General features: G+C 41.4%; 1 protein-coding gene across 1 annotated transcript in view; it reads left to right on the top strand.

Annotated features, from left to right (window-relative positions):
- Positions 1–26,668, top strand: part of PPM1D (protein phosphatase, Mg2+/Mn2+ dependent 1D) — a 38,671-nt gene that overhangs the window by 5,624 nt on the left and 6,379 nt on the right. The window contains exons 2-5 of the mRNA XM_054008059.1: positions 5,603–5,831; positions 8,461–8,585; positions 24,133–24,323; positions 24,874–25,116. Of these exons, the coding sequence (XP_053864034.1) occupies positions 5,603–5,831; positions 8,461–8,585; positions 24,133–24,323; positions 24,874–25,116 (788 nt within the window). The remainder of the gene's footprint in view (positions 1–5,602; positions 5,832–8,460; positions 8,586–24,132; positions 24,324–24,873; positions 25,117–26,668) is intronic.

Below are 26,668 nucleotides of genomic sequence, written 5' to 3'. Positions count from 1 at the left end.
AACGTGGTCTTACATTTCACGTGTACACTTAATGAAAGGGGGGAAAAAAAAGCTTGAAAGATGCATGTTGCTGGGTTGAGATAATACTCAGTGGCAGGCTATTGAAGTCCTGTTGGGACCTGTGATCCCACTGAAACAAATACTGAACTTAAGCCTCAGTTCCAGATCACCAGATCAGGTGTGGTTAGGTTTGTGTATCAGCACCTGGCTTCTATACACTACAGAAAATCTGAAATTACTGTGCGAATCACCACTGATCTAACACAGCTGTTTTATTGCAGTGTATCCTTTAAGGCAACTAGCTGCAGCTCAAGAGTTAGCTAGGGAATGGGCCACATGAGAATAGTTGTGTAGTCAGTGGTGGATACAGCTTCGTACTTAAAAAAACAAACCAAACCACAAACAAACAGAGAAAGTTAGGATCGTTTGTCTGACCATCTGGTGTTGTGGTTGTAGACACACCTGTAACAACCTGTTATGTCTTTAGTTTACGTTTGTCAGGATGAAAAATAAATGTACATCTTTATATTTTAGTAATCTTAGTCTTGGCTTGACCCTCGCTTTGGACTTAACACTGAAACAATTTGTACTAAGAGTCCTTATTTTGGAAATAAAAGTGCATACCTGACTACTCCTGAACCTTTTATTGAGTGTAAGAAAAACAAAAAACACTGTATTGGTGTTTTAAAAACATCCATTCTGCATTAGGGTTATGAAAAGCCTGATTTTTTTTTTTAAAGTGGTTAAAGCAAGGAAATTGAGTTAAAACTGCTACTCTTCTTAACTCTGGGCTTTGTGAGGGTCTTAAAACAATGAAGGGAGGAGGGGATCTGTTAGCCATCTTAAACTTGATAATCTAACGATGAGTGAGATTCAGAGTGAAATGGCAGGTAAAATCCACCTTGCATTAGCTAACTTGAGTTAACAACACCTCCATTACCCCAGTGAAAATAAAGCCGAAGTCTTTTACAAGTGTTCAGCATGACAGCACTTTTCTAAAGTAGGCAGATATCCTCATTTTCTGAAGTGAGAAGAAACTTGAGGCATGTGAGCGCCTTCCCCCAGAGTCATAGTTTTTAGTAATTGATCTGGAGTCTTGACTCATCCACTGATGTCTGATCAGGTCTGCATTCTTTGAAAGTAGTATTATATTAACAGAATCCTTAGTTCTTTGTTTCTGACTATATACAAGTCACTGAATGCCGCATGTCGGATCCATTTTGGGCTAACGCTCATGGATAAACTCTATCACTACATTTGTTTCAGCTTTTTTTAAATCTTTTTTAGCGTGGCCAATGATAATGAATGTATTGCTTACCCACAGAACAAAGAGGATTTTAATAATTTGGGTTTACTAGTTAAAACGCATCTCTCTCGTAGTTTGAGATAGCATGATCTGAATATCTGAAGAAAGTCCTATTCTAGATTATATGTAGTATTCATCACTAAAACAAATCGAGGCTTAACTTGTAGATGGACATAGGTGTGGCTGAGTGAGAGCTTAAAATCATGAGCTCTTGCTGTATCTGTTTTGTTTTCAAATGTGGGATTTTGGTTACAATGCTTTTCATTTTACGTAAACACTAATTTGATTGTCTAATACATTTCTTTATTGCTAAAAAGGGTTTGTTACACTGGTAGGAACTCATTAGCTGCATGTTGTTGTGTAATAAATGCACAGGTTAAATGGAAATGAGGATTTCAGAGTTCTGCCTCAATCTCACCATTTTATGAGTGTATTAAATATATCCACAGTTGTCATGCTTGCTGGACAAAGCCCTTTTTGATCCACCTGTCAGGTCAAATGCAGTTTGTGTTCAATAAATAATTGGGGATGAAATTGATATCTAATTACATTTTTAAATGGGGAGGAAGTGGTTTCTGCTGGCTAAACACACAACTGGAAGTTAGGACTCTGGGGTTCTTCTAGACATAATTTTGTCATCGACTTGCTCTGTGGACTTGGACAAGCCTCATTTGCAAAGTGGGTGGGATAGTAGTTGTCCACCTCCCAGAGATCTTGGGACATAATGTTTGTAAAGTAATGTTTGATCCCTTGTTGAATAGTGCTATAGAAGTACACAACATGTTGGCCTGGTCTGCACCTAGAACTTAAGTTGACCTGACTACATCGATCAGGGCTGTGAAAAATGATGTGCTCTGAGCACCATAACTTTGGCCCACCTAACCCCTGGTGTCCATGTCTTTAAGTCAATGGAATGATTCTTCTTTTGACATAGTCCACCTCTCTGAAAGATGGGAACTATCTACATTGATGGAAAAACTCCTTCTGTCGATGGAAGAAGCCTCTACACCACAATGGTACAATGGGACAGCTGCAGTGCGGTAGCTGTGCGGCTGTAGTGTAAACATATCCTTATAGTCTGAAGGCTCCAGTCCTTTTGTTCAGTTAACAGAAGGTGAACAGTGGGAAGGCATCTAAACCTGTACAAGTGATAACCTTCAAACAACAGAATTTCTGGACAAGAATGTTAAAGATTATCCATGTCTCTGACTGAAGATTTTGATTCCAAAGAGAGAATCCAAAAAAACGTTTCTTTTTTAAACAATGGCTAAGAAAAATGATAATTGATGCATTGTGTTTGAATGCAGCTGCCCACGTTGTTTTCCTGACTCTGCCTGCACACATTCCTTCTAAATGTTTTATCGGCTTTATCTATACTGGCCAAAGTAATATTTCTCTTCAAGATTTCATTAGTGGGGGCCTTTCTCCACAGTTGTGGAGTGCCAGCTCTGCTATAGTTCAGGTTTAGAATAGCGTTCTATTTCAAGCTGGACTTTTTAAAGTGCTTTAAAATCTCCAATGTTATTTAGCCATAGTCTACACTGGGTGGGAGAGGGGGTGTCGATTTAAGTTACGCAACTCCAGCTACGTGAATAATGTAGCTGAAGTCAAGGTACTTAGATTGAATTATTGTGGTGTCTTCACCGCGGTGAGTCGACTGCTGCCGCTCCCCCGTCGACTCCGCCTGCGCCTCTCGCGGCACTGGAGTACAGGAGTTGATGGGAGAGGGCTCGGGGGTCGATTTATTGTGTCTAGTCTAGACGCGATAAATCGATCCCTGCTGGATCGATCGCTGATCCAGCTGGTAGTGTAGACATACCCTTTGATTCCTTTGAAATTTGGTGAGCCTTATGGGGGAAAGGGTAGGATTAGTGATCCAAATTTGAGGTCACTTGAAAAGGTTTTTTGAGGTACAGCTCCCCCTCCTTGGGGGGGGAAAAAAAGCAGCTTTTCTTAAGATTCATGGATTCTACCAGGGCTGCAATCCTGGCACAAGGGTCTTAATTGCTTGAGAGTTAACCCTAGAGAGTGCATGGCACCCAGTATCCCTGGGGGGAGCAAAATTGCAAATGGTATTCGGGAGAGAGTTTAGCTCTCTAGTTAAGCATGTGCCTAATTCTTATGCACCAGATGGATTACTGTGCACACAGAATAGCCAAAAGGCTTTCTAGCCTGCCAGTTTCCATTGCAGCTGGTCAGCTAAAGTGTGTACGCAGAATCTCTTGATCTACCCTCAGCCAATGTTCAGTTTTCTGCCCTTGAAGTGATAAGGTTTGAAGGCGTGTTGCTAAAATCTGTCTTTAAAAATAAAAATGGGGAAAATGCAATCAAACTGTTTTTGAAAATAAAATAAATTAGACATGTGAATGCTTGCTGGGAGGTGAAGGAGCGGAGGAATGGGGGGAGTAAGTGAAGAGGTGTTTGGGACTCCAGCGAGGAGAGAGTGGATTATGGTGATAGGGGGTTGGGGAGAAGGGTTGGAGGGCTCAGGTGAGGGGGGATGAGGGTTCTTCCCTTTTAATGATGTAATTCTCCCAGGTTAAAGCACCTGGTTTCAAGGCCTAATATGCTGATCTTGCTGTATGTTTTCATTTCCATCCCAGAATAGGGATGCAACAAGGAGCATAGTTGTCTTGAATGGTTCGAGAAGTTGCTGGAACCTAAAGATAACTCATCCTCACTTTACTGATGCTTGTCGGATTAAATAAGTGTATCAGGTTCCTCATGTTGTTTTTGCTCTGTTATAAAGTGGATGCCATAGGAAAGTACATACTGTACTAGGGTATTTACTATACTAGGGTATTTCTGATAGGTGGAATATATACTGCAGTGGAGCATACTGTACTATGGGAAATGCAAACTCTTTAATGGTAACCATTGTAAGTGTAAATTGTAAAGTACAATAGATAAAATATGCCAGAGAGCTGAATCCCCTTTCTGAAGAGTTTACGGTCTAAAGACATGAGCAGGTGCAGTGCAGAACAGGCATAAGATGAGGTTGCTGTTGACAGTTGGCTTCATGGAATGGTGACCTGTCTGATGCTTGAAGGAGGGAGGGAGGTTGTGGGGCTAGGTGTATCTTAACTGGGGGGCTGCCCCAAACATTAAATGGGCTGCAGGAAAAAATCGTCAAGTCGGGAGTGTAGATGAAGTAGACAAAGGGAGCAGTTAGGAGAGAAATTTGGGCACAACTTTTGGAGCAGGAGGGGAGCGTAGGAGGAGATGAAGATAAATGTTGGCAGGGGCAGAGTGGTGACTGAGAAAAAGCAGGAATTTAATGTGAAGAGGTTTGAATTTAATGTGGAAGGGGAGGAGGAAAAGCCAGTGTAGATATTTAATATGCGTTTGATTCTGAATTGGAGGAGTATCGCTTGGGTAGTAAGTTTTACATGGGGCTGTGAGATAGCAAACATAAGCCTGTGCAGTTCTGTCCTCAATGTGGACATGTGAATAATTTCCCCTGGGTGATGCAAATAGACCATTTATTTTGAACTACTGTTCAGAATATATTTAAAACCAAAGTACACATAGATATAAAGGCAGTCATTCTGTTCCCTGTAAGGGTTTGTAATGTCCAAACAACTAAGTGACCTGATTTATCTGACACTCCTACAACTTCTAATAGGGAGGTGAACATTAGGCTTCACTGAATCTTGGGAGATATTCTCACCTAACACCATATCTCTTATTTTGTGCGCTTATTTCCTCCAGTAGCAGTCAGACAACTAAACCCTGGGAGATGCCTTTCAAAATCCCACCTCAGTATTCTGACCTCAGTATGGATTATTTTTTATTTTTTAATCTGAAGTTAAATTAATTTTATGCTCATAGAAAGGAAGAACCTGAGGGTATTGGTTTGAACCAGTCATAATGTGGTCATACACACACCTCATTGTAATTTAGTCAGACCTCTCTGACACACCCCTTACTCTTGATCTTCTATGCCTCTGCTTCCATGGTTTTTGTTTCTTCATGAATAGAAATTAACTGTGCTAAAATCTGTGGGTTTTATTTAACGTAGACCTATGGAGACTATGAAGGCCATTTTCACTGTGGCTTGTGGTTAGGCTTGAAACAGATGAAGAAGAAACACCTGTTCAGCCACTCAGTTTCTAGTTTGACTGACACTGGCATGATTTGGCCTGAATATTACTTATTAATCCATTCTTGACATCATTACAAAATATTTTTCTTCAGGTAGTTGTCATATCTTGGGGCTTTTTAAATAATCTCCTAAGAGGGGGGTTAATGACAAGTTTCAGAAAATAAAAATGTAGCTTTTATTTCTCATTGCAGCAGAGTGGCCGAAGACCATGACTGGCCTCCCAAGCACATCAGGAACTACCGCCAGTGTGGTAATTATCCGTGGGTCAAAGATGTATGTGGCGCATGTCGGAGATTCAGGAGTGGTGCTGGGAGTCCAGGATGACCCCAAAGATGACTTCGTTAGGGCTGTGGAGGTGACACAAGACCATAAGCCTGAACTTCCGAAAGAAAAAGAGAGAATCGAAGGGCTTGGGGGCAGGTAACTCTGTGTTTTGTTTCTCATTTCAGTTGTTCATGTCACCGGCCTTTTCCTGCTGATCGAATGGGTTCAAGTCTACTTAAGCATTCGCAGCTCAGTGAACCGGTTTGAACCTTTTTTTCTGTGTTTCTGCCATTTGGGCTCTGACTATCCAGCGGGTTAGCTGTGGGGAAGTAGTTGTGTTCATTTTACTGTTTGGTACTAATGCCATTTTGCTGGAGGTTTATGGGACGGGGTGATTTTTGATTTCCGAATGGAAGCCCAATGAAAATCTCCCAAGTAAGAAGTATATTTGGGATTCTGAAAAAAGTGGGAGGGAAAGAGAGGGGTGGTTGCTGACTGACCTTGTTCTCCTTGACTTAAGAGTATTTGAAAGAGAATTTTTTTTTTCCATGTAAATATTAACTAGGAGCTGTAGAGCGCTTTTTCTATCAAATGAAGAAAATATTAAGGTTTTGGTAGCAACGTAGTGTCATTTTGCAGTTGGTAAGGCCTCTATTGGAATACAGTACCCTGTACTGGCAATAGATCCTAATTAGATAGGGAAGATACCATCTATCTGCTCTATAAAAGTAAAATTTCTGATGCATTTTACATTGCCCTAGGGGTAACAATGCCAGCTGTAGAACAGGCCTTGCAAGGCTTTTCTTTAAAGAAAACTAAGATCACAAATGAATAACAGAACATAGATGTATATTTAAACACTGTAAATCTGAACATTGTCATAGTATTTGAACATTGCTACCTCCTCTACTTGCCAAAGCTGAGTTTAGGTTTCTTTTCCATGAACTGACTGATGTTAAAACATCCTAGAAGGAGTCGAATTGCAGTTCATGCATGTTCCCTATAACTGAGAGGTAGGGGAGCAAGCAGGAAGCCTTGTCAGATGGCACCAGTGCTGTGAAACAAACCTCAGGGCTCGAATCTGGCACAGCTTCACAGGAGCCCTATGGTCTTTTGTTCAACAGTACTGCACCAGATGGATGGGCACCGTTCCCTTCTTTTAGCAGTTCAGAGCGCAGAGATCACTGAAGGTTTTCCTGTTGACATCGTTCACACAAGAACCCTGTCAGCTCATTAACCTTCAGATATTTGTGTCTTTAGCAGGTGGAAGCAGATCAGCTAGCTGCATTTGGGATAAGAGGTTTCTGAAATGATAACTTGCTGTTTCACTAGGTTAGTGCCTGTAGCTGTTACAGGTTTCCAAATGTGTTTTTCTGTCACTGGCTGAAGGACACGGAATATATTTTGAAGTTCCTAGTTGCAAGTGGCCATTTCCCAGAATTTCCTTTTTTACAGGAGTGGTGGGGATTGATATTGTCGTCTTGTTGGAGGTCCTTCAGCTTTTCCCAGAGTTGGTGACGAAACTGGCATAGACTGCCCAGCTACTCCCAGAACTGTGAGACGTGCCACTGGGCAGGAGTATAGTGGGATTGTGCTAGCAGGACATCTTCACTTCCCGTGAGAGAGAGGGGAAAAGGTGATGGGAGAAGAGGAGAATTGGATCTGCTAGTCAAATTAAGAAAGCTTCCCTGCTAAAAATCTGTTTAAATGTCAGTGTCGGATGCGATCTTCTTCCAGGCAGAAATAACATTAACATGATTTGGCCCTTAGGGTTCCAAATGGGCATGGTGAATCTGAGGATATAGTCTTTGTGATCCTTCCTCCTATGCATATCACACCATGCCATGCAATAATGGGGCTCAATTCATCACTGATGTAAGGGCTTCAAAGTCCCTGGAGTTGCACCTGGAATAAATGTCGTATAAGGAGTTTGGAGGCTGCTCCGTAGCTTTTCAGTGTCTAATTGCCTATGGCTAGTCCATAAGTGAAGCTAACTCTGGTGCCTGGTCCATAGCTCATTACCAAGCTGCACCAGTGCCTTTTTCCACTACCTCTTCTGGGTATATGGCTCATCGCCTCTCACCACAATAAGTCTCTTATGCCGCATAGCTTCTCCTTCATGTCCCCAATAACTGTATGTGAGCGAACTAATTTCACTGCTCCACATCTGAGAGCAGGTGTTAAAATTTAAATGTGGAGCTGTTTCTTTCATTCGGGCTTGAGAGCAGATGACTGTTCTGTTATTTCTGCCTCCTGTTGCTACTCTAGCAAGAAAACCTCTACATTAAGACTGTTTAAGATGGCTCTTTTCAAAAAAATTTTTTTTAAACCACTCACTCCTGCTGCTGACTATCAGAGCCATGGCGGGTAGTAAAAAACGAAAGAGAGAACCCTAAATAACAGTGCCCCTTTGGGATTTGACATTGATGTTATACAGCCCAGCATCTCAGGGGAACAAACTTTCAGTTTGTCGTCTCCTCTGATGTGAGGGAGACATTTAGTGGCGTTCAGGTGATCAGCAGGAAGCCAAAAATCCCCATAGCTTTTCATCTCTTTTTCTGTCCCCTTTGCCTCGTCTGCCAAAGCTGGGCTAAAAACCTCAAATTATCACAATCTTACTGTGTTCTGAAGGATGCGTCTACACTGCAGGCCTTAACCGAGGTCATAGCATTAATTCCATACACAGTAGGGGTAACTGTTTCTGTAACTTAAACCATACAAAGTCAGCTGGGTTGTGTCTAATTGTTTTTTTTAATCTCCACCCCTTTGTTTCTAATACCTCTAGTGTGATCAATAAGTCTGGTGTGAATCGGGTTGTCTGGAAGAGACCTCGGCTGACTCACAATGGCCCAGTGCGGAGGAGTACAGTCATTGACCAGATTCCATTCCTGGCTGTGGCACGAGCGCTTGGTAAGTGGTGTCCAGGCCTAGCACCGGAGAAGTAAGATCCCTAAATGTTGAAGCCACAAAACAAGCAGCAGTATCTTTTTATAGAAGGGAAGATGTCCCTGCATATAGAGCATCAGAGCAGTGTGAATAGAGAATTTCCCAAATTTGGCTTAATGGGTGAGTGAAAGCTCTCCCCTGTGATATACAGGACGTGTGTCCCTGTTAGTCTTGCGAAGCTGGCTTCTTCACTTCAACACAAGTTTCCCCCTCCCCCCCGCCCCCCTTAAAGGTGATATGTATCTGTGAGCTGGAGAGCATGCTGAGTCTTCTCTGTTGAAATAAATGGAAACCACTCCAGAATGCTTGATGAGGTGATATCCAGCATTATTGCAGTAAAATATGAAAGACTTGATTCTTCCCTTTGTGATGTTGCCTACTATTTTCCATCTAAAGGTCCCAGGAAATAACAGAAGAATTACTGCCAAGACTTAGCCATATATTTTTACATACATATTTTTGCCTTTGGTGATCCCATAAAGGGGTTAGTAGGGGAAGCATGTTGGGCAGAATCCTGTTCAGAAGGCAGGCTGGCCATGTTTTGTGTAAGAACTCTTGGAGGAAATGCTTTGTAGTTTGGCAGCAGTTGGCAAAAACCACTTGGTGTCCCTACATACTGAAGAGTCTTTTCTTGTCACTTCCTTCCCCTGGATTTAAATGCTGAATCTAGCTTTGTACAATTCTGTCTCTTCCTTTCCCCTCTGTGCTCTTAGTTGGGAATGTTCTGTTCACGTCTGAAGACGACCTGTTGGGTACAGCTTTTAGGAAAGGTGATTTCTAATTCTTGTATTTTACTTATAAATACAATACCATGACTTCACTCATCTTGGGATAGTTGGTCAGCACTCTTATGACTGCATCATTGTTCCTCAACCAGCCAGTAGAGGCTGTCATGTGAGGCAGTCTGGCAGCACTAAGTGTGCTGTCTCACTTAGTAATTGCTTAGTAATATTGCCACTGGCTTACAAGCCAGTGCTGTTTGTGCTTCACCTGAAACTGTCAAATGCTAAGAGCAAGTGATATTACTCTTTTGTGTGACAATAACAGACACATAGCAAGTGTAGGTATTGTGGCAAACTTGGGGTGTGGAGAAAGCAAGATGAGGGATCAGGTAAAGAACATGGCTTGACATGGCAAAAAGTAACACGACTCTTCTTTAAATTATATTAGTAGTCTCTGTGTAACACCTTGCAAGTGTTCATTATGTTTCAAAACCCCGTGGGAGACAGTATCCTTGTTTCGTAGATGGTGAAACAGAGCCAGAGAGGTTAAGTGACTTGCTCAAGGTTAGGAGACATAGAGCTGTGGAACAAACCCAGGAATCATAACTTTCAGTCTTGCACTCCAGTTACTAGGCAAAACATGCACTTGCTCCTCTTTCCTACAGGTGAGCATGTTTTGCTCTGGAGACTGTGTAAAAGGTAGAAGAGTTCTTAATTTGGTTAAAGGTTCTTTCTCCCCTTTCCTTCTTCCTTTTTGTGGTTTTGAACCAGTTATGTGAATTTTCCAGAAGATTCAATGGTGTTTGGGTCTGATTCCTCTCAGCAAGTCAGACAAAAGAGTTGGCTGTTTTTTATGTGCAGATGGGGATTCAGCGCATGATCCATCTGTTAGGCTCCTATTGGGGCCTTTACAATTCTCATCTGGATGGAAAGGGTTGCTGGAGAGTCTGGGTGCAAGAGAGGAGAAAATGAGAAGATTTGTCCTGTGGCAGCAGTTCTTGCATTTGAAGTCAAGCATGCTTGGATCTTTAAAAAGATGTTCCTAGATGACCTTAAGATGCCAAGTTTACACTGGCTTGAATGACAATGTTTTGGTGTAAACTCTTCACATCCTCTTCGTGCATGAGGTATGGCCAACCTCTTGGGAAAAGGAACGCAGCTGTGTTCCTTTGCCTAGGACTCAGATGGTGCACAGATGCTCAGTTTGGAAACAGGATTTGACTCCGTGAGGGGCATGCTGGCCTCAAAAGCTGCTTACACAAGGCCGACCACAGCTAAAATCATTGGTATTCATGCTACTAAGCTCTGTTCGACCACTTGGCTGGCTCCCAGCATTGCTGCTCTGGTTGGCACCAACACTTCATGCACTGGAGTCTCTCCAAGTAATTCAGTTTGCTCTGACGCTAATAACCAGGTTAACCCTGACATACTTTTCTGTTACCAGCACTGTAGTCCATTTCACTAGTTACCAGTACAACGAATGTACTCCGCTGTGCCCAGATTTGGGCATTACACTAATTTTTTGCAGGATGCCAGTAACATAAAATATAGATACCAGCTGTACAGGTAGCTAAATGATTGTCTAGGCCAAATTTTTTTGCCAGGGGAACGTCAGTCTGCTAAATAGGCATTCCCATCTGCCTCTAGCAGGCAATGGTACAGAAGTTCATCTGCTCACAGACTGCAAATTTCTGAACACAGACAAGGTAATTATATCTTGTGGTGTTCCTAGCTTTTGCTCTTCTGACACTTCACAGTGTATTAATGTGATTTCCCAACTTTCTGCAGCTCAGGTCTGTTCCTTAATCTCTTTTTATTCTGATATGGAAATGGGGACATCTTAATTTTGATGATCTATTGATTTTCCTTCTCTAAACCTGGTCATCGCTGTAAGGAATGCAGTGAACATTTTAAATATAGCCAATGCCATAGAAAAACAAATATTTGGACAGCAAACTTGAGATTGGCACAGTATATGAGCCATCCTGGTGAAATTAATTCTCCCCAAATTCCCGTTGCTCTTCTACTTGGGCACACTATCCTTCTGCCCTGAACTAAACAGTGGTGCTGTATATTCTTAAACAGCATCTGCTTTCCACTTCAGTGGTGACTGTAATTAAGTAATGTATGAAGTAATCTATTTATATCCTATCAACCCCTCTATCAGATGTGTAAGTTTTTAATTAGTTACTTTTCTGTAAAGTGCCTAGTGTGCTCCTGTTGCTATGTAAATGTATATAAGGTGCCCTTAGATCTTCTAATGACATGCTATAGAGGTGCAAATGATTGTATTGTAATTTAAACATAAATATTTGTACTTAACTCTTCTGAAAAAAGCCCACCTTACTGTAGAATGTGCCCAGTTTGGTTTGTAATGGCTATTTATGGACACTGTATAACCCCCTCAAGCTGTTAACACCTCAGATTTTTAGGGAGGCCTCAAAATGTGGCACCACCCATGTGGCTCAGATGGGAGTTGGGTCTTCTAAGCACTTGCTCTGCAGAACGACATGTTTGTGTCAAATGATCCACACTCGCCACTTCCCCACTGTAGATTTACAGGCCACTCCTATTACAAGCCACTCCCATTTCGGGAATAGTGTTGCAAAGAGTCCACTGAACATGCTCACAGACAGCATTTTGGGGAGAAATCTCAAAGAGCAGACTAGCCTTTCCAGAACAGCCATTCTCCAGAAAGCATGTGGTAAAATAGATTTCCTTGCCTCTCCCTTTCCCTCACTTTTAGAAAGATTGCCAGATGGGTAGCACTTCAATTACATTCCTTATCAAAGTTACATTAACCCGTTAGCTTCTGCAGCGACTTCTGTGATCAAATATGGCTGTCTTTCAATGCTCTATGGGTGAGTGGCCAGGTACCTGGTAGGTAGCATGGGGGTGCATCTCTTGCTCCCATGTACTTGGTTCAATCGGAAGAAGTAGTTAGCTTCGATGTTGAAGAAATAATTCTGAAGTAAATGTCTGGTCTGTTTTTCTTTGTTTTTTGGTAGCATCCAAAGGCCCCAATCTCTATATGGGCCCTGTTATAATACGTTGTGGTGTACAGACCTAGCAAGGATGTTGTCTCGGCTCTGAATAGCTTAAATGGCCATTTGAAAAAGGAAGCAATGGCTGAGTATAACAACAGTAGGAGAAGAGATTAAAGCAATCATAAAATCACGGAGTTGTATAGGCCGGCTATGCACACAACTGGATCCTTATGAATATTTCTTTAGCTGGTATTTATAAGTTATTTCCTGCTGTTCCACAACCTGGCCAAGATTAGTTGGCTAGTACCTTGTGGGCATCGTAGCAGGAGTGGGTCTTGAGAAAGCCTTGCAAATCACGTGGGCCGTTTCTTGATGGGGCTGTGGCTCGGATCTGAACCCAGTTCTTATTTTCTGTAGGATTTTCATTTTTTTTTTTTGTCTCCAGGAGGACTGGTCCAGAGCCAAAATCAGCACCTGTCAGTGAGATTACATAGTGTGAGAGGCCTTGGTTCATCATAGTTGAATAGTTCTCTTAATTCTTCATAAACAGTGAAACCTATACTTAGGCACTCCATCGTTTAAACTCTTTACTTGACATAGCCACTTTAAGTATACCCTTGTGATTTCTTGTGTCTGTATGCATGTTTATAATTTTTGTATGTGTGCGCTAGGAAAGCCAGGTTTTTTTTTTTTTGGGGTGGCTGCATAATATAGGCGTGATTCTAATTTTAATAAGTACATTAGGATTCCTGCTGACACCTAAAATAGATGCACCATATACTGGGACACTAAACGCATAATATCTACCAGAATGCTGGCTCTTACAGAGTTACTTACATAGGAGCGGCATGTCAGAGCAACCCATTGAATGCCAGAATTGTCTTGTACATTTTTTTTTTCATGTGCATGCCGGGAAATGTGGGTGGCAGGTCTAGTTGACTTCAGATTATCTAATTAGGTCCTTGTATAAAGATTTAGTTTTCATGTTCATTGAACTGTTAAAAAAGAAAAATCAGTTACAGTGCAGAGTGGGCATAATTTTCACACGTATGCTTTTTAGGTCACGTGTATCTGTTCATACTTAGGATTATTCTTTATGCTGTGTCCTATTAAATTACAGTTTAAAATGTAAATACATACTAACATTAGAGATTGCAAAGCATTGTCCAGATTCTATTGATAAGAGACTGAGTGGTGAAAACAATTATTTGATGGTAGCCGAGAGTACTGCCTACTGTCCCTTTATAAGACTTTTTTAAAAAAGAATCTTAATACCTAATTAATAGTGTGAGGATTGCTCATCTGAGGTGAAACCTGAATACATTACTCATTTGCTTGTATTTGCATGTACATACTTACGCATCAGGAGATAAAGATTCCTACTGCATCTCTGTTTAACTCTCTCTAATCATCCTAAATTATGGATTCAGAGTAAAGACATCCAAATTATTTGAAGATATATTGTTAGCAGAAATTATCACTTCTTCTCTCTCAAGAACAGTCTTCTCTTTTAAGCTTGCACATCTTTAAGTTGAAGGAAAAAAGTGAAGGAAAAAGAAAACCTTCTATGTTGAAGGTAACACTAAACAACCCTAGCTTTTTGGGCTACTTCCACTGTTGACTCTGACTTTCATTTAACTCAGGACATTTTAAAACAACAAGGTAGCGTTGTTGTGAACGTAAAATAAATCTGAAATATTTTTATATTATTTTCAGCTAAAATTTTGTCAAAAGGAATTTGCCCTAGAGATGTCCTTCATCGGTCTGTGGAATCCTCCCCAAAAGTTTTCTTTTGAAGAAAATAGCATAGAGGTCTGAATAAAGTGCAGAATATACATTTCAGCTCCTATCGGGTGACAAATCTGTGCTGTCTTGTTTGAGTTATAGATTCATGTTGGAGCACATGTGGATCCATTTACCTTGAAAGAGAATTTTTTTCCTTCTAGCTGTCTCTGGAGTTCCCTGTGCATGACTCTTTCTCTTCCTTGAAGTTGTACTGAAAACAATAATTGTTATTTTTAAAGATGGAATCATCTCAATTTTTTGGCCACTTTGTTCCCCCTTGTGTTCTTATTTTTCTCTATTCACGCAGCTGGCCAAAATACTACAGAGAAGTGGCTGTCCCTTTGGGATCTGAAATGCCTTCTTAGTGCTCACTGAGGGATGTGATTCCAGACCAAAAGTCACAAGGCAGCCTTCCATATTCACTTCTTTCTTTCCTCTCTCCCATTTCCACATCATAGTTTGTAACCTCCTTTCATATTTTTTTTTTTTTGGGGTTGACCCAATAATTCTTGGGTTCTCTATTCTCTCTCTCTCTCTCTCCACCCCCCTCCTTGTTTCAGATCCCTTTCAGTCTTAGATGCTTCCTGCATGCAGCTAAGTACACTCCTATGTCTTGTTTGTTCTGCAGGTGTAATAAAAGGGTTTATGCCTTATTGGCATCTATGTAACTTACCTGCATACTCTTGGCAGTAGCCTCCCGGTAGCTTTGCCCTTCCTTTTTCCTGGAATAAGTTTAATAGATCAGGTTATTTCCATCTTGTAAAAATACATTACGCCGCACTTGTATGATTTTTTTCCCCTTGCGACTGCAGTAAAGATGCCCCCTTGTGGCTATAGAAGAAATAGTTAAGAAATATTAAGCCACTAGTTTTAGTGAAAAGTCCTTTTTCCATTTGCAAATGAGCCTGAATGAGCTATATGGTTACTGTACAAACCCTTGTAGAGATTTAATTCCTAGCAATGCTGCCTCATTCGGAGTGGGAAGAAGAAATTCTGAGCTCCTTTGCTTGCGTTGATAGGCCAAAAATCTGAGAGATATAAGTTTAATTAAAAAGTTACTGTGGGATAAATGAAATTGAGGTTGTCTTTTTCTTTTCATTGTGACTTGTTAAAGTAGACTTCCCCCCCCTCAAAATTAAAAGTTGTTTATTTAATACAAAAACATGTTACAGAAATGTAAGGAAAAGGTTTGATTTGAGCAATTCTTTTGTAGCAAATTTTTGCTTTGAGAGAGATAGGGGACTGGACTGGATTGAAGTCTGAGTACATTATAAACTACCATTTTTTTTTTTTTTTTTCAAAAACTACTTTCCTGACTACAGTTGGGATGCAAGCAGATTCTAAAATGTGATCCAAAAATAGAACAATAACCAGGTAAGGGGGAAATACACTGCTTAATACTTTAAAAAATGAACTGAATTAGGCCCAGACAGCACACAGTGCACAAAAAGAGTTTGTATTTTAGGGCTAAACGTTTACTCGGTAGAGATGAATGTCTTTTGTGAAGTGTGTCTGAAATCTTTTTATGTTCATGTAGTCTAAGCACCAGCACTATGCTTGTTGGGGGGAGGGATAGCTCAGTGGTTTGAGCATTGGCCTGCTAAACCCAGGGTTGTGGGTTCAATCCTTGAGGGGGCCACCTAGGGATCTGGGGCAAAAAAAACAACAACAAAAAAACCTGTCAGGGACAGTACTTGGTCCTGCTAGTGAAGGCAGGGGACTGGACTCAATGACCTTTCAAGGTCCCTTCCAGTTCTATGCGATAGGTCTCGGTCTCTCTCTCTCTCTCTCTCTCTCTCTCTCTCTCTCTCTCTCTCTCTCTCTCTCTATATATATATATATATATATATATATATAGTTGTGTAGACATGCATACCGCCTCTGCCCTGGAAACTTACTCTAGAAAGTTTATTCCAGTGTTAGATGATTTGATCTGCTGGGAGATGTAGAAGGAGTGGTCACTTTTCCCCCAAGTACAAAAAATCCCTGGTCATAAGACTGTAGAATGACAGGATTTTTAACAAATCGTGTGACATGTGGCATCACATGATTTTAATTAAGAACAAAGATGGAGTGTGGTCTTATGAATGGAGTCTGGGAGCCTGCAACTCCTGATTTTCTGATACTGGCTCTGCTCTTAGCATGGCTGTAGGCAAGTCATATTGCCTTGCTTCCTCAATTTCCCGATCTATAAAAGGAGGCACCTGCCTGCTTTACTGAGCTACTGAATTAATGTTTGTAAAGCACTCATTAATTAGGGAGAATTGTGCATTTTACCTCTGCATGATTTTATCTAATCGCCCATCCTTTTTCCTAATATTGGAGCATAGATTTCGCTACATAAGGCTTGCTGTTTTCCCTAGTTTTATGCCACTTCACCATCACCACCATGGTAGATGCTGCAATCTCCAGCTGGCCGGTGGAAAATACACAGTTGACATCCGGGTTCTGCCTGTGCAGCAACTCTAAAAAGCGTTGGTTTACACTCTGTCATACGCAACACCAGTGGTGCCCAACCTTATTACCCAGGAGGGCCCCATAAACCTAAACACAATCTTCTGTGGGCCAAACAGATTCTGCATATTCTAATGAGATTGAAAGTCACCTGTATTGACTTTTATATTTTAAGTTCCGCTTCTTTGGTATGTATTTAGATAGGTTGTTTCTATGTCCCTTATTGTCTCTTTACACACTTGTGTAAACTAAAATGCTGTAAACATGCCGACAAAATTCGAATGAATCGGCTGTTAGTATATTGGATTGAAGCAGGCCATGGGCCTAATGAAATGTTCTGGTGGGCTGTGTACGGTCCGCGGGCTGTAGGTTGAACACTCCTGCGCTACACCATTTAAAAAAACAAAACATACTGCCTCACCCCAGTGATATGCCTGGTCTCTATCTGGCCCCGGGCGCAAGGTGTTCTGAGGTGAACTGTATGGCTCTATCTGCTGTGCTGAAGATGGGTCAGGAGAACAAGACCAGTTTACCTGCCTGACTAGCGAACAAGCTGGTGGATGGACTCTTTTGAGGGTGGGGAAGGAGGTGGATGATAGATTCCCCCAATATACTCCATTAATAATATTGATGTGCTGCTCAGCTTGATTTTTGTTTGCTGTCATGATTAAAACGGGCTGGATTGCAAAAAAGTGCTGCATAAATGTGAATATTTTTAAAATTGTTGCTGTGCAGTATGGTGTTAGGGTCCAAATGATATTCATTAGGTAGTCAGTCCATACAAAAGAAGCCAAAATATCCATTTTTCTATCCTGGGACTCGTTCCTCTCCCCCACCCAATTTAGACTTCATATGAATGCAGTTGACTGCCTTCCACACCATTTGTGAGGACTGCTTGCTTCTCCCTAGTCTAAGGAAAGTGTAGCTGGGGCAGGAATATACTTTTATGGGGTTTTCCCCAGGCCAGAGGACTAAAATGCAGATGGTTTTTCTCCTTTCTCAGCTAGTCCTATCCAAAGCTCCATTTGGCCTATCCGTTAAGTGAGAGTTACTCGTGGCAGGGTAATGCTGCTCCGCTTGCTTGTAATTTTGTGTGCAGTTCTTTCTTATTCTATGAAGGTTTTTAGCTTGAAGGCTTCACAGCTAGGCTGCATTTAATTGTATTGCATTTCAACTGTACGCCCGTGGTGAATTTGAATGGCCACCTTCAGAGGAATAATGTTAGGGAAAATGGCTTCAGACCATCTGTGATAAAGAATGCCTTTTGGCAAAATGTACATGCTTAGCAAAACACGACTTGGAGAGCAGTCTATCCACTCCAGTTCAATGAGTTTTGGAAATACTATTTTCTAGACCAACTTTCCATCTGCTGTTGCTTCTACTAGATTCATTTTTCTTTTCTTGATTTATCTAGACAAGCAAGTGAATAGTACCTCATAGCTTTTGGTTAGCGACAGATGCACAGATTTAAAGGCCAGAACAGGACCACTAGAATCACCCTGCATAACATGGCCCATAGAATTTCACCAAATTATTTCTGCACACAACTTCTGTTTTAGCTAGAGGTATCCAGTCTTGCTATAGGAAAGACTGATGGTATGGCGAGTTTTCTCCATAGGAAGGATGGGCTTATTATGATTAAGGAACTGGACTGGGACTGAGGTGATCTGAGTTCAGTTCCTGGTGTGCTCTCACAGGCTTCCTGTGTCTCCTTGGCAAGTCCCTTAATTTCTTTACGTCTCAGTTCCCTGTCTATTAATTGGGAACGACAATAGTCGTACTTCTTTTGTCGTGTCACTTTATATTGTGAGTTCTTCGTACTTTGTGTTTTATACAATGCTTAGCACAATGGATCGCTGTCAGTTGGGCCTCTAGGTGCTGCTGTAATACACATAATAATTGCAGCAATGGGGCTTGCTTCATTCCAACTGACAGTGCCAAATTCCCTCCTCCAGCTTCAATTTCAACTTGAACGTAGCCCTCTGAATTAAAAACTTTCAGTCCTTCACAGTGAGGCTTATAGGATGCCAAGCACCTTTAGCTCCCACTGAAGCCAAAAGAAGCGGAGAGGGCTCGGCACCACCACATGATTGGATCCAAAATGAGTTGTCTAGGAGGGATGAACCCTGTGTACTGTCTTGTCTTCTGGATTATGGGTCTTGATGTAGTGCTTCTGTGCTGTCTGCTTATTCCATTCTTGGGAGTCATTTAGCTCCTGACCCAAGACACCGTGGTGGTGTGATGCTTAGGAGACCACATCCGTTGTTTTGAAAGCAGGATCAGTTATTGTTTATCATTACTCTGCTGTTTTTCAGAAAGGGCAGCAGGTGGAGTTGGGCATGTGGGTGTGACATGCAAGCACTCACGTGCACTGAAACTAAGATGATTGGTGTAGTATCGGGGTGTGTAACTTAGGACTGTCCATTTTAACTTTAAGTATAACACATCTTCTCTATATCAAAGAGTATCTTATATGGTATATGGTGAGCATAATGCCCATTCTGTTTGTACATAATGGGGAGATTAAATCCTCAAAAGGCACAAGGAATAAAGAAATTAGCGTTTATGAAAAAGAGGATTGATAAGAGGCAAAGCTCCAACATAGAAATCTGTGTGCCTGAAAAGGGAAGAGAAAATCAAATTAATGTATACAGTTATTCTCTTGTATTGAACTGAAGCATTTTATGTAACTATAGATTATGCTTTGGCAATCATATAAGTGGTACAGCTGTTAAAAGGAAGTTTTTGTGAGAAAAGGCTACCTTGAGCAAGTTTTTTGCTTTAGATCCTCTAGCGCAGGGGTTCTCAAACTTCATTGCACCATGACCCCCTTCTGACAACAAAAATTACTACATGACCCCACACTGGGGGGGACTGATGCCTGAGCCTGTCTGAGCTCCACTGCCCAAGGGGTGGGGGAAAGCCAAAGACCAAGGGCTTCAGCCCCAGGTCAGGGGCCTATAACCTGAGCACCATCACCCAAGGCTGAAGCTTTTGGGCTTCAGCCCCAGGCGGTGGGACTCGGGCTTCTGCTTCAGCCCCGGGCCCCAGCAAGTCTTAACGCCAGCCCTGACCCACAGTTTGAGAACCGCTGCTCTAGAGTTCTGTGAACCTGTCCTGATGTTTTCTTCACCTTAAGTCCCAGCGTTTCCCCCACTTACAGGTTTCTAATAATCAAAATGAAACATGCATATTAAACTATGGAAAACTGAAAAGCTTCTCTGTCCGTTAGAATGGGCAGATATGCACACTCATTTTCATTGGCCAACCAAGTCATTAAAGTGAGGGCCCCTCCTCCTGCTGCTGCTCCTTCTCCTCTCCATTAGTATTAATCCTTCTTTTTTGCTTTTGCCCTCAGCTGTAAGAAAAAGAAAGTTTGTCTTAAAATTATTCCCCCGCAGTGCTGAAGGTAATGAATGTGATATGCTCTCTGCACATGCACAATGAAATAAAAAAAAATCCACATTACCCATTGGTAAGTACACAATGCAACCACTGAACCTCGCTTATATAATTAAATAACCGAAGCTGAAACACAAACCACTCAGAGCAAAGAAATTCTTAGATTGTTGCTTCATGGTAATTCTTCAGCATCACTTCTAAAGATGCCCCTCTTCTTGAATGTAAGTAAAATAGCACCTACAGAAATACCCGCAGGACATGCACATGTACATTGTGAAGGTGTATTATTGACACAGTTTTAAAAAAAAAGCAGGTCCCCTTCTGTATGGGGAGCTCAATGTGCTTTATAAACATTTAATGATAACATCTTGGAAGTAGGGAAATATCCCCTCAGTTTTCCCATCTGTAAAGCTGGGGTAAGTGACATTTCCAAGGTCACAGAATAAGTCCCAGATAGATTGGAAAATGGAACCCACAAGTCTTGACACCCAGTCCACTACTCTAGTTTTTAGACCACACTGCTTTCACTGTCCCCTCCCTCTGTCTCATGTTCTTATGACATGCTGTCCAGAAACTTGCTTGTGAATGTAGAAAGGGAGACTCCTGTTTAAGAAGCAAGGCTCCAACATGCTGCTGTGTTACATGCCACACACATAAAAATGAGCTTCAGGACAATGGCACTGTGCAGTTGTACCCTGTGAAGGCCATGTGCTCTTGTTGATTCTCAGTGGGAGTTCAGTATTTAGCAGCTATCAGGTCTTCAGATCCCTTACCGGTGGCAAGATCGGTTGCTTATAGCTAAGGCTGCGGAGGTCACAGATTCTGTGACTTCAGCAGCCGGTGCAGCTGGCTTAGGGGCTGCCTGAGACGAGCTGCCCCTGGGCCAGCAGCAGCAGTTTGGGTGTGGGAGAGGGCTCAGGGCCTGGGCAGGGTGTTGAGGTGCGGGGGGTGCTTGCCTGGAGGTGGGGAGCTCCCCAGCTCCAACCGGCATGTCCTTGCAGCTCCTAGGCAGAGGGGTCAGGGGGCTCCGTGTGCTGCCTGTGCCGGCAAACATCACCCCTGCAGCTCCCATTGGCTGCAGCTCCCATTGGCTGCAACTCCCGGCCAGTGGGAGCTGCGGAACCAGTGCTTGTGGTGGGAGCAGCACGTGGAGCCCCCCTGGCTGCTCCTCCCTCTAGGAACTTCAGGGACATGCCGGTTGGAGCTGGGTAGGGAGCCTGCTAGCCCCCCCAGCCCTCCGCCGCGCCCCCCCCCCCAGCACTAGCAGGGGTCCCGGGCCGTGTGCTACTGCTCCCCTCGCCCCCCCCCCCCCCCCCCCAAGCACTGGCGGGAATCCGGGTCACCTCCACCCAGCAGCCGTGGCTCCCCGGCCCAAGTTTTAGTTAGGGGTATATAGTAAATTTGGATTTTTGTTTACTGCCCGTGACCTGTCCATGACTTTCACTAAAAATACCCGTGACTAAAACATAGCCTTACTTATAGCACCTATAGGGTACAAGTCCTATTCATAGATTCTAGGACTGGAAGGGACCTCGAGAGGTCATCGAGTCCAGTCCCCTGCCCGCATGGCAGGACCAAATACTGTCTAGACCATCCCTGATAGACATTTATCTAACCTACTCTTAAATATCTCCAGAGATGGAGATGGAGGAATACTTCTTCAAAATCACCTAGAAATCTTTGCAGTTTTTTTTTTTTTACACTTCCAGCAAGCTTGCTGTGTGTGCCCACCTTACTTCTCCACTCTTTGCCTCTGGCCTATATAGTTAATATATTGTAAAAGGGAGGAAAAGTAGCTCTGTAACACATTTAAGCTGTCTGAATCACTGTAAATATTATGCACCTTGTTTATTTATGTAGAGTTAAATCTGCTACACACCTGGCTTTGTATTTTGTGTCTCCTACTTTGAAAACAAGTTTACTGCCATTAATTCACAGGTGCAACTAGAAATGTGATTGTAAATGGGTATGATGAGCATTCTTTGGCCAAACCCAAACACACCTTGATTGGATTGCATTATCCAATATATCTTTAACCACTGCGTAGGTAGTCATCCTCTGTCTGGTAGATGACTGTCCTGACCCAGGGTGGGTAAAAGGGAAGGAAAGAAGGCAGAGGGCATCATCTCATTGCTGGGAATCCAAAGTAACTGACTCGGAGTTGGGAACCAGATAGCTGAATTTCTGCAACAACTTTTTTAATGTAGAAATGTAAATTGCTGTCTAGCTATGGATAGGATGCTCTCTTTGACTGGAATGTGTATGTTTTAAAAAAAAAAATCCCCCCCACTCCTTTCCATTTTCAGTTGTACTCTTGCCTCTTCGATATAGATGGTCATTCAAAGTTGGTCTAGATGTTATGGAAGTGCTACCTTCTCTATAGACAGTATATGAACATTGGATAGCTTTTGTTTAAATCTGTGAAATAATATGTCCAAAGTTTATTTGTGTAAACTTAAATACATGGATGCAAGGCCACTGTAGGGGGTAATCACTGTACAAAATTGTTCATAACTATTCCTGTTTGGTTAGAAGAAGTAAAGAAGCAATACTGACAAAAACAATAGTGATCTGTCAAGGATCAGTTGAAACAATCAAGCAAAACAACTGTTCCCATGTTTCAGTCTCATGCCACCATTGACTTCCATGGCAAGACTTTAATAGGAGGCAGGAACAGATTCTAAAATAGCTATAAAAAGATGATAAAATAAATGAGGAGTTAAGATCCTATCTGTTGTGGCAATGGCAGTCAAGATTTGAACAAAAGCTCGTGCTCTATGGAGACTTTTAGTGGCAATTATATATATGCACAATAATTGGTGCACTGGAGCTCGGCTTGACTGCGACAGTATTTATTTTCATCTTGTTGCCGGCCAGTGAGCTTTGTTCTGCTAGTCTGCTGATGGAGAGAGTGCCTCTATTCAAGTAGGCAAGGCTTTTAATTAGCATTTAGTAGAAGCATGTGTATGTTTGCTGCTGCTGCTGTGAAGGTGAATTGGCTCTTTAAGGAGGATGGCCCATCCGTGTTTGCCATAGTGAAGTGGAGTAATTGATTTGAAGTATTCCTTGTTCTGTTTCTGAAAAACCTTTTGTACTGGTTGATAGTGCCGAGCTGAGCGAAAGGAAAAGTTCCTACTCCAGGAAGCAGGGAGACAAAGCTTATTTTTATTATTTTAAAGGGGCACGTTGGAGTGGGGAAAGAAGATGTCGGAGTCAGAAAGAACTGTTAAAAGGACACAAACAGTTACTTTTTGAAGTCTCAAGCTGAAAAACCTGCTTTTAAAATGGAGTTCTTTAGATTCTAAATGCTTTTTCCCTCTGATATTGAATGAATTTCTACTTTAAAGCTACGTGTTGCATACAGGAAGAGACCTGCCAGGGTCTGGAAAATGGTAGTAAATATTATATTGGATTCTCTGTTAATTTCAAACCTTCAGTTGCCTTTCTAAGGAGTTATTTACTAGAATCAAGTGGAGGATACTTTTTATCAGAAAATTACTTTTCATTCTGTTTCTACAATTATAGGATGCTACATATAGGGCAGGTAATGTCCAAGAGAAGAAATGTAGGGGTTAGCCTTGTAGAAACCGTGCTGTCAGGCCTGAAAGGCGAAGGCAAGAAGATGTAGGCATAACAGTATAATGGCGCTCCTTGATTTAAAGGGATCAATTTGGAAAACCACATTTTTGTCTGAAAATTTTACTGGTTTTACAAGTAACCTCTAAAATCACTATAACTGAAAGAAATGAATGGGGAAAATCCACTTTTCTCTCTTGCAACAGTTTTACTTAGCATATTTGACGTATTAGAGTATAGTCAGTTTCATTGTTTCCTATGTATTGAGTCAGTTTTTCCCTTCCTGAAAAGACCCTAACAAACGTCAACAGGAAGTAGAGAACCTCTTATAAACATGTTTTTAAAATGAAGTAAAAAAATCAATCAATCAAAACATATTATTGAAAGAGTGGACTACCAGAAACGAGCAATTAAAAAACCAACGACAAAAACTCGTAAGTAGAGTGTCTCACTAAGGGAGTTGCATTGATAGACTTTACAAGCATTTCACTGAAGGTTGGTGTTGAAGACTGCTGTAATAAGGGGACAGTGATGACCCTTGACTGACTTTTTTTTAAACATTTTCCTTGTTTTCCTCCTCCCCAGGTGATCTGTGGAGCTACGATTTCTACAGTGGTGAATTTGTTGTCTCTCCTGAACCAGACACTAGTGTATATACGCTTGATCCCCAGAAGCACAAATACATTATCCTAGGCAGCGATGGACTGTGGAACATGATCCCACCTCAAGATGCTATTTCTATGTGCCAAGATCATGAGGAGAAACAGTATTTTATGGTGAGGGCATGTTGATGTTGTCAGCTACTTTAAGGTAACATGGTAGCTGTTAACTCACTTTTTTGCTGTGTTACTCTATTGCAGTAACATATTCCTTAAAAGCATATGCAATTGTGGCATCATTGAGTGTTATTACTTAATTATACTGCTACAACATACATGGAGCTATTACAGTGATGGTAAACTTACTGGGATAGCATATGTTTTAGTCACAGGTATTTTTAGTAAAAGTCATGGACAAGTCACAATAAGTAGGTCCAAATACAACTTCAGTTACCTTTTAAAAAAAAATTAGTAAAATGAGTTTCCTCCATGTGATGTCATCATGAACAAAGTTTCACTGTAACTGGTGTTTGCACAGTAATTTATTCAAACAGTTTTTGACTTCCGTTCTGTTTGTCTGTTTGCTAGATGCAGGTTTGTCTGAATTCTGATGCTTTAGCACCATGATGTAGAGGTAGAGAATTGCAACCTGTGCCATATAATTTCTTCACTTTATGATCACAGAAAATGGTGATGGGTGTTCTCTGTTTTTGCTTTAAACATTAAGGGAGAACACAGACAGTCTTGTGCCAAAATGCTGGTGAACAGAGCACTAGCCCGGTGGAGGCAGCGCATGCTTCGTGCAGATAATACTAGTGCCATTGTAATCTGCATCTCGCCGGTGCTGGACAATCGGAGCAACTGGGAAAATGAAGAGGAATTGTATCTCAACTTGGCAGAGGGCCCCTGCTACAGCAGTCCTGATATGTGCATGATGACACCCTCCCGCTGCTGTACCCCTCCTATCAAGGTAAATTATTTAGAATTCCAAACCATTCCAATTTTAAGAATGAAACCCACAAAATGTATAGCTAATTCCTCCATCTACCTCCTGCTTCTCGCTAAGAGAGGCAGCCTTCTTATGTGACTTAGAAAGATCATACACTTCTCCTTTTACCATACGTTCTTCAGTTGTTTAGTCCTGGGAAAATAAATCAAGAATGTAAAGTCCGAGCTCTGGACTTGGGGACATTCAAAGTCTCTGCATATTCTTAAAATCTTGACGCTTTTTGAATTACTAGTCGAATGCTAACAACTGCAGTCTATAATGATAGAATGGTGGTTGGTGTATTTAGTTTAAAAAAGGTCAGTATTTAAATTATGTGTACAGCATTCTTCCTAATGAGTAGTTGAATTTCCCCATCCTACATAAACAGAGAAATGATTAGTTGTTTTAAAAGCACTTTTATTTTCAGGTTGGGAGAGCTTATCTGCATCTGTCAACTTAAATTTTCTTCATTAAAAGAGAGAGCCTTATTTTACAGGGATCTTACTTTGAATTAGAACCTTGTCCATTAACATAGAAGGGAGGTTTTTGGAAGATCTTTACCATTTTGTTGTTAGACTAGGGTATAATTGTGAGTGGATGTTTGTTTCAATAATTGCCAGTTTCCGCAAACTGGAATAGCTGTGGTGCTTTGATGTTCTCTAATGTCTTTGAATAGCCATCCTTTAGGCAAAGTAAAATTGAAAATCAAAGATTAGGATGAGAGTACTTAACATTTGGTTGATATAGAGACAGACAGCTAATAAAACAGCAAGTGGGGTTTTTTCCATTCAGTAGCAGCAGGAGAATGCATGGGAGGAACCCAAAATCCACTGAAAAAGAGTAGCAATCCCAAAGTCTTCTGTGGCGAGAGATTATCTGAACTGTAATTATTCCTGTTTTTCAGTCAGTGTTTTTTTGTGTACAGCTTTTGAATTATTTCCAGCCCTTGTCAAGTAAACTTTGGGTCATGTTGATTTGAAAATGTCCCAGAACTAGCATTTAAAATAAGTACTCTAAATATCCCCCCGGACCTCCGTAAATAAATGTAAATAAATTCAGTACATTCTGTGTGGTGTAGAAATCTGTGCTCCAATAGTCAGACCAATACCAAAAAGCAATGGAAGCTCTAGGTCAAAACTTCAGAAGAGGAGTGTCATTCCTTTCATGGTCATTTTCAAACTGCCCTTCTGCTCTCTGCTGGAGCTGCTAGGCTGTTTTTAAGGGACTGCAAATCCCCTCCTAAAAGTCCTCTTGCTGTTTTGGAGTATGCAGCACATGTTAGAACATTTGCCTTGATATGAGCCTTTCATCTAGAAGGTAAGTGCTAAACTGTTACTTTTAACAGTTCAAAGTGATGTTTAGCACTGAGATGAAGGTAACTTTTTATTTTGGTTTAGGGATTGTCTATATAGGGAAAACAACTGGAATGGGTACAGCAGAATAAGCTATATTGCTATAGCTATTCCAGAATAGCTCCCCATGTGGCCAGAACACACTGTTCTGGAATAAAAGTGACTTTAATTAATAATTAGTA

This window comes from Malaclemys terrapin, chromosome 18 (genome assembly GCF_027887155.1).
Source record: "Malaclemys terrapin pileata isolate rMalTer1 chromosome 18, rMalTer1.hap1, whole genome shotgun sequence".
Classification (NCBI taxonomy): domain Eukaryota; kingdom Metazoa; phylum Chordata; order Testudines; family Emydidae; genus Malaclemys; species Malaclemys terrapin.
The sequence above is the reverse complement of the archived record's forward strand: the minus strand, read 5'-3'. Positions and strand labels throughout refer to the sequence as shown.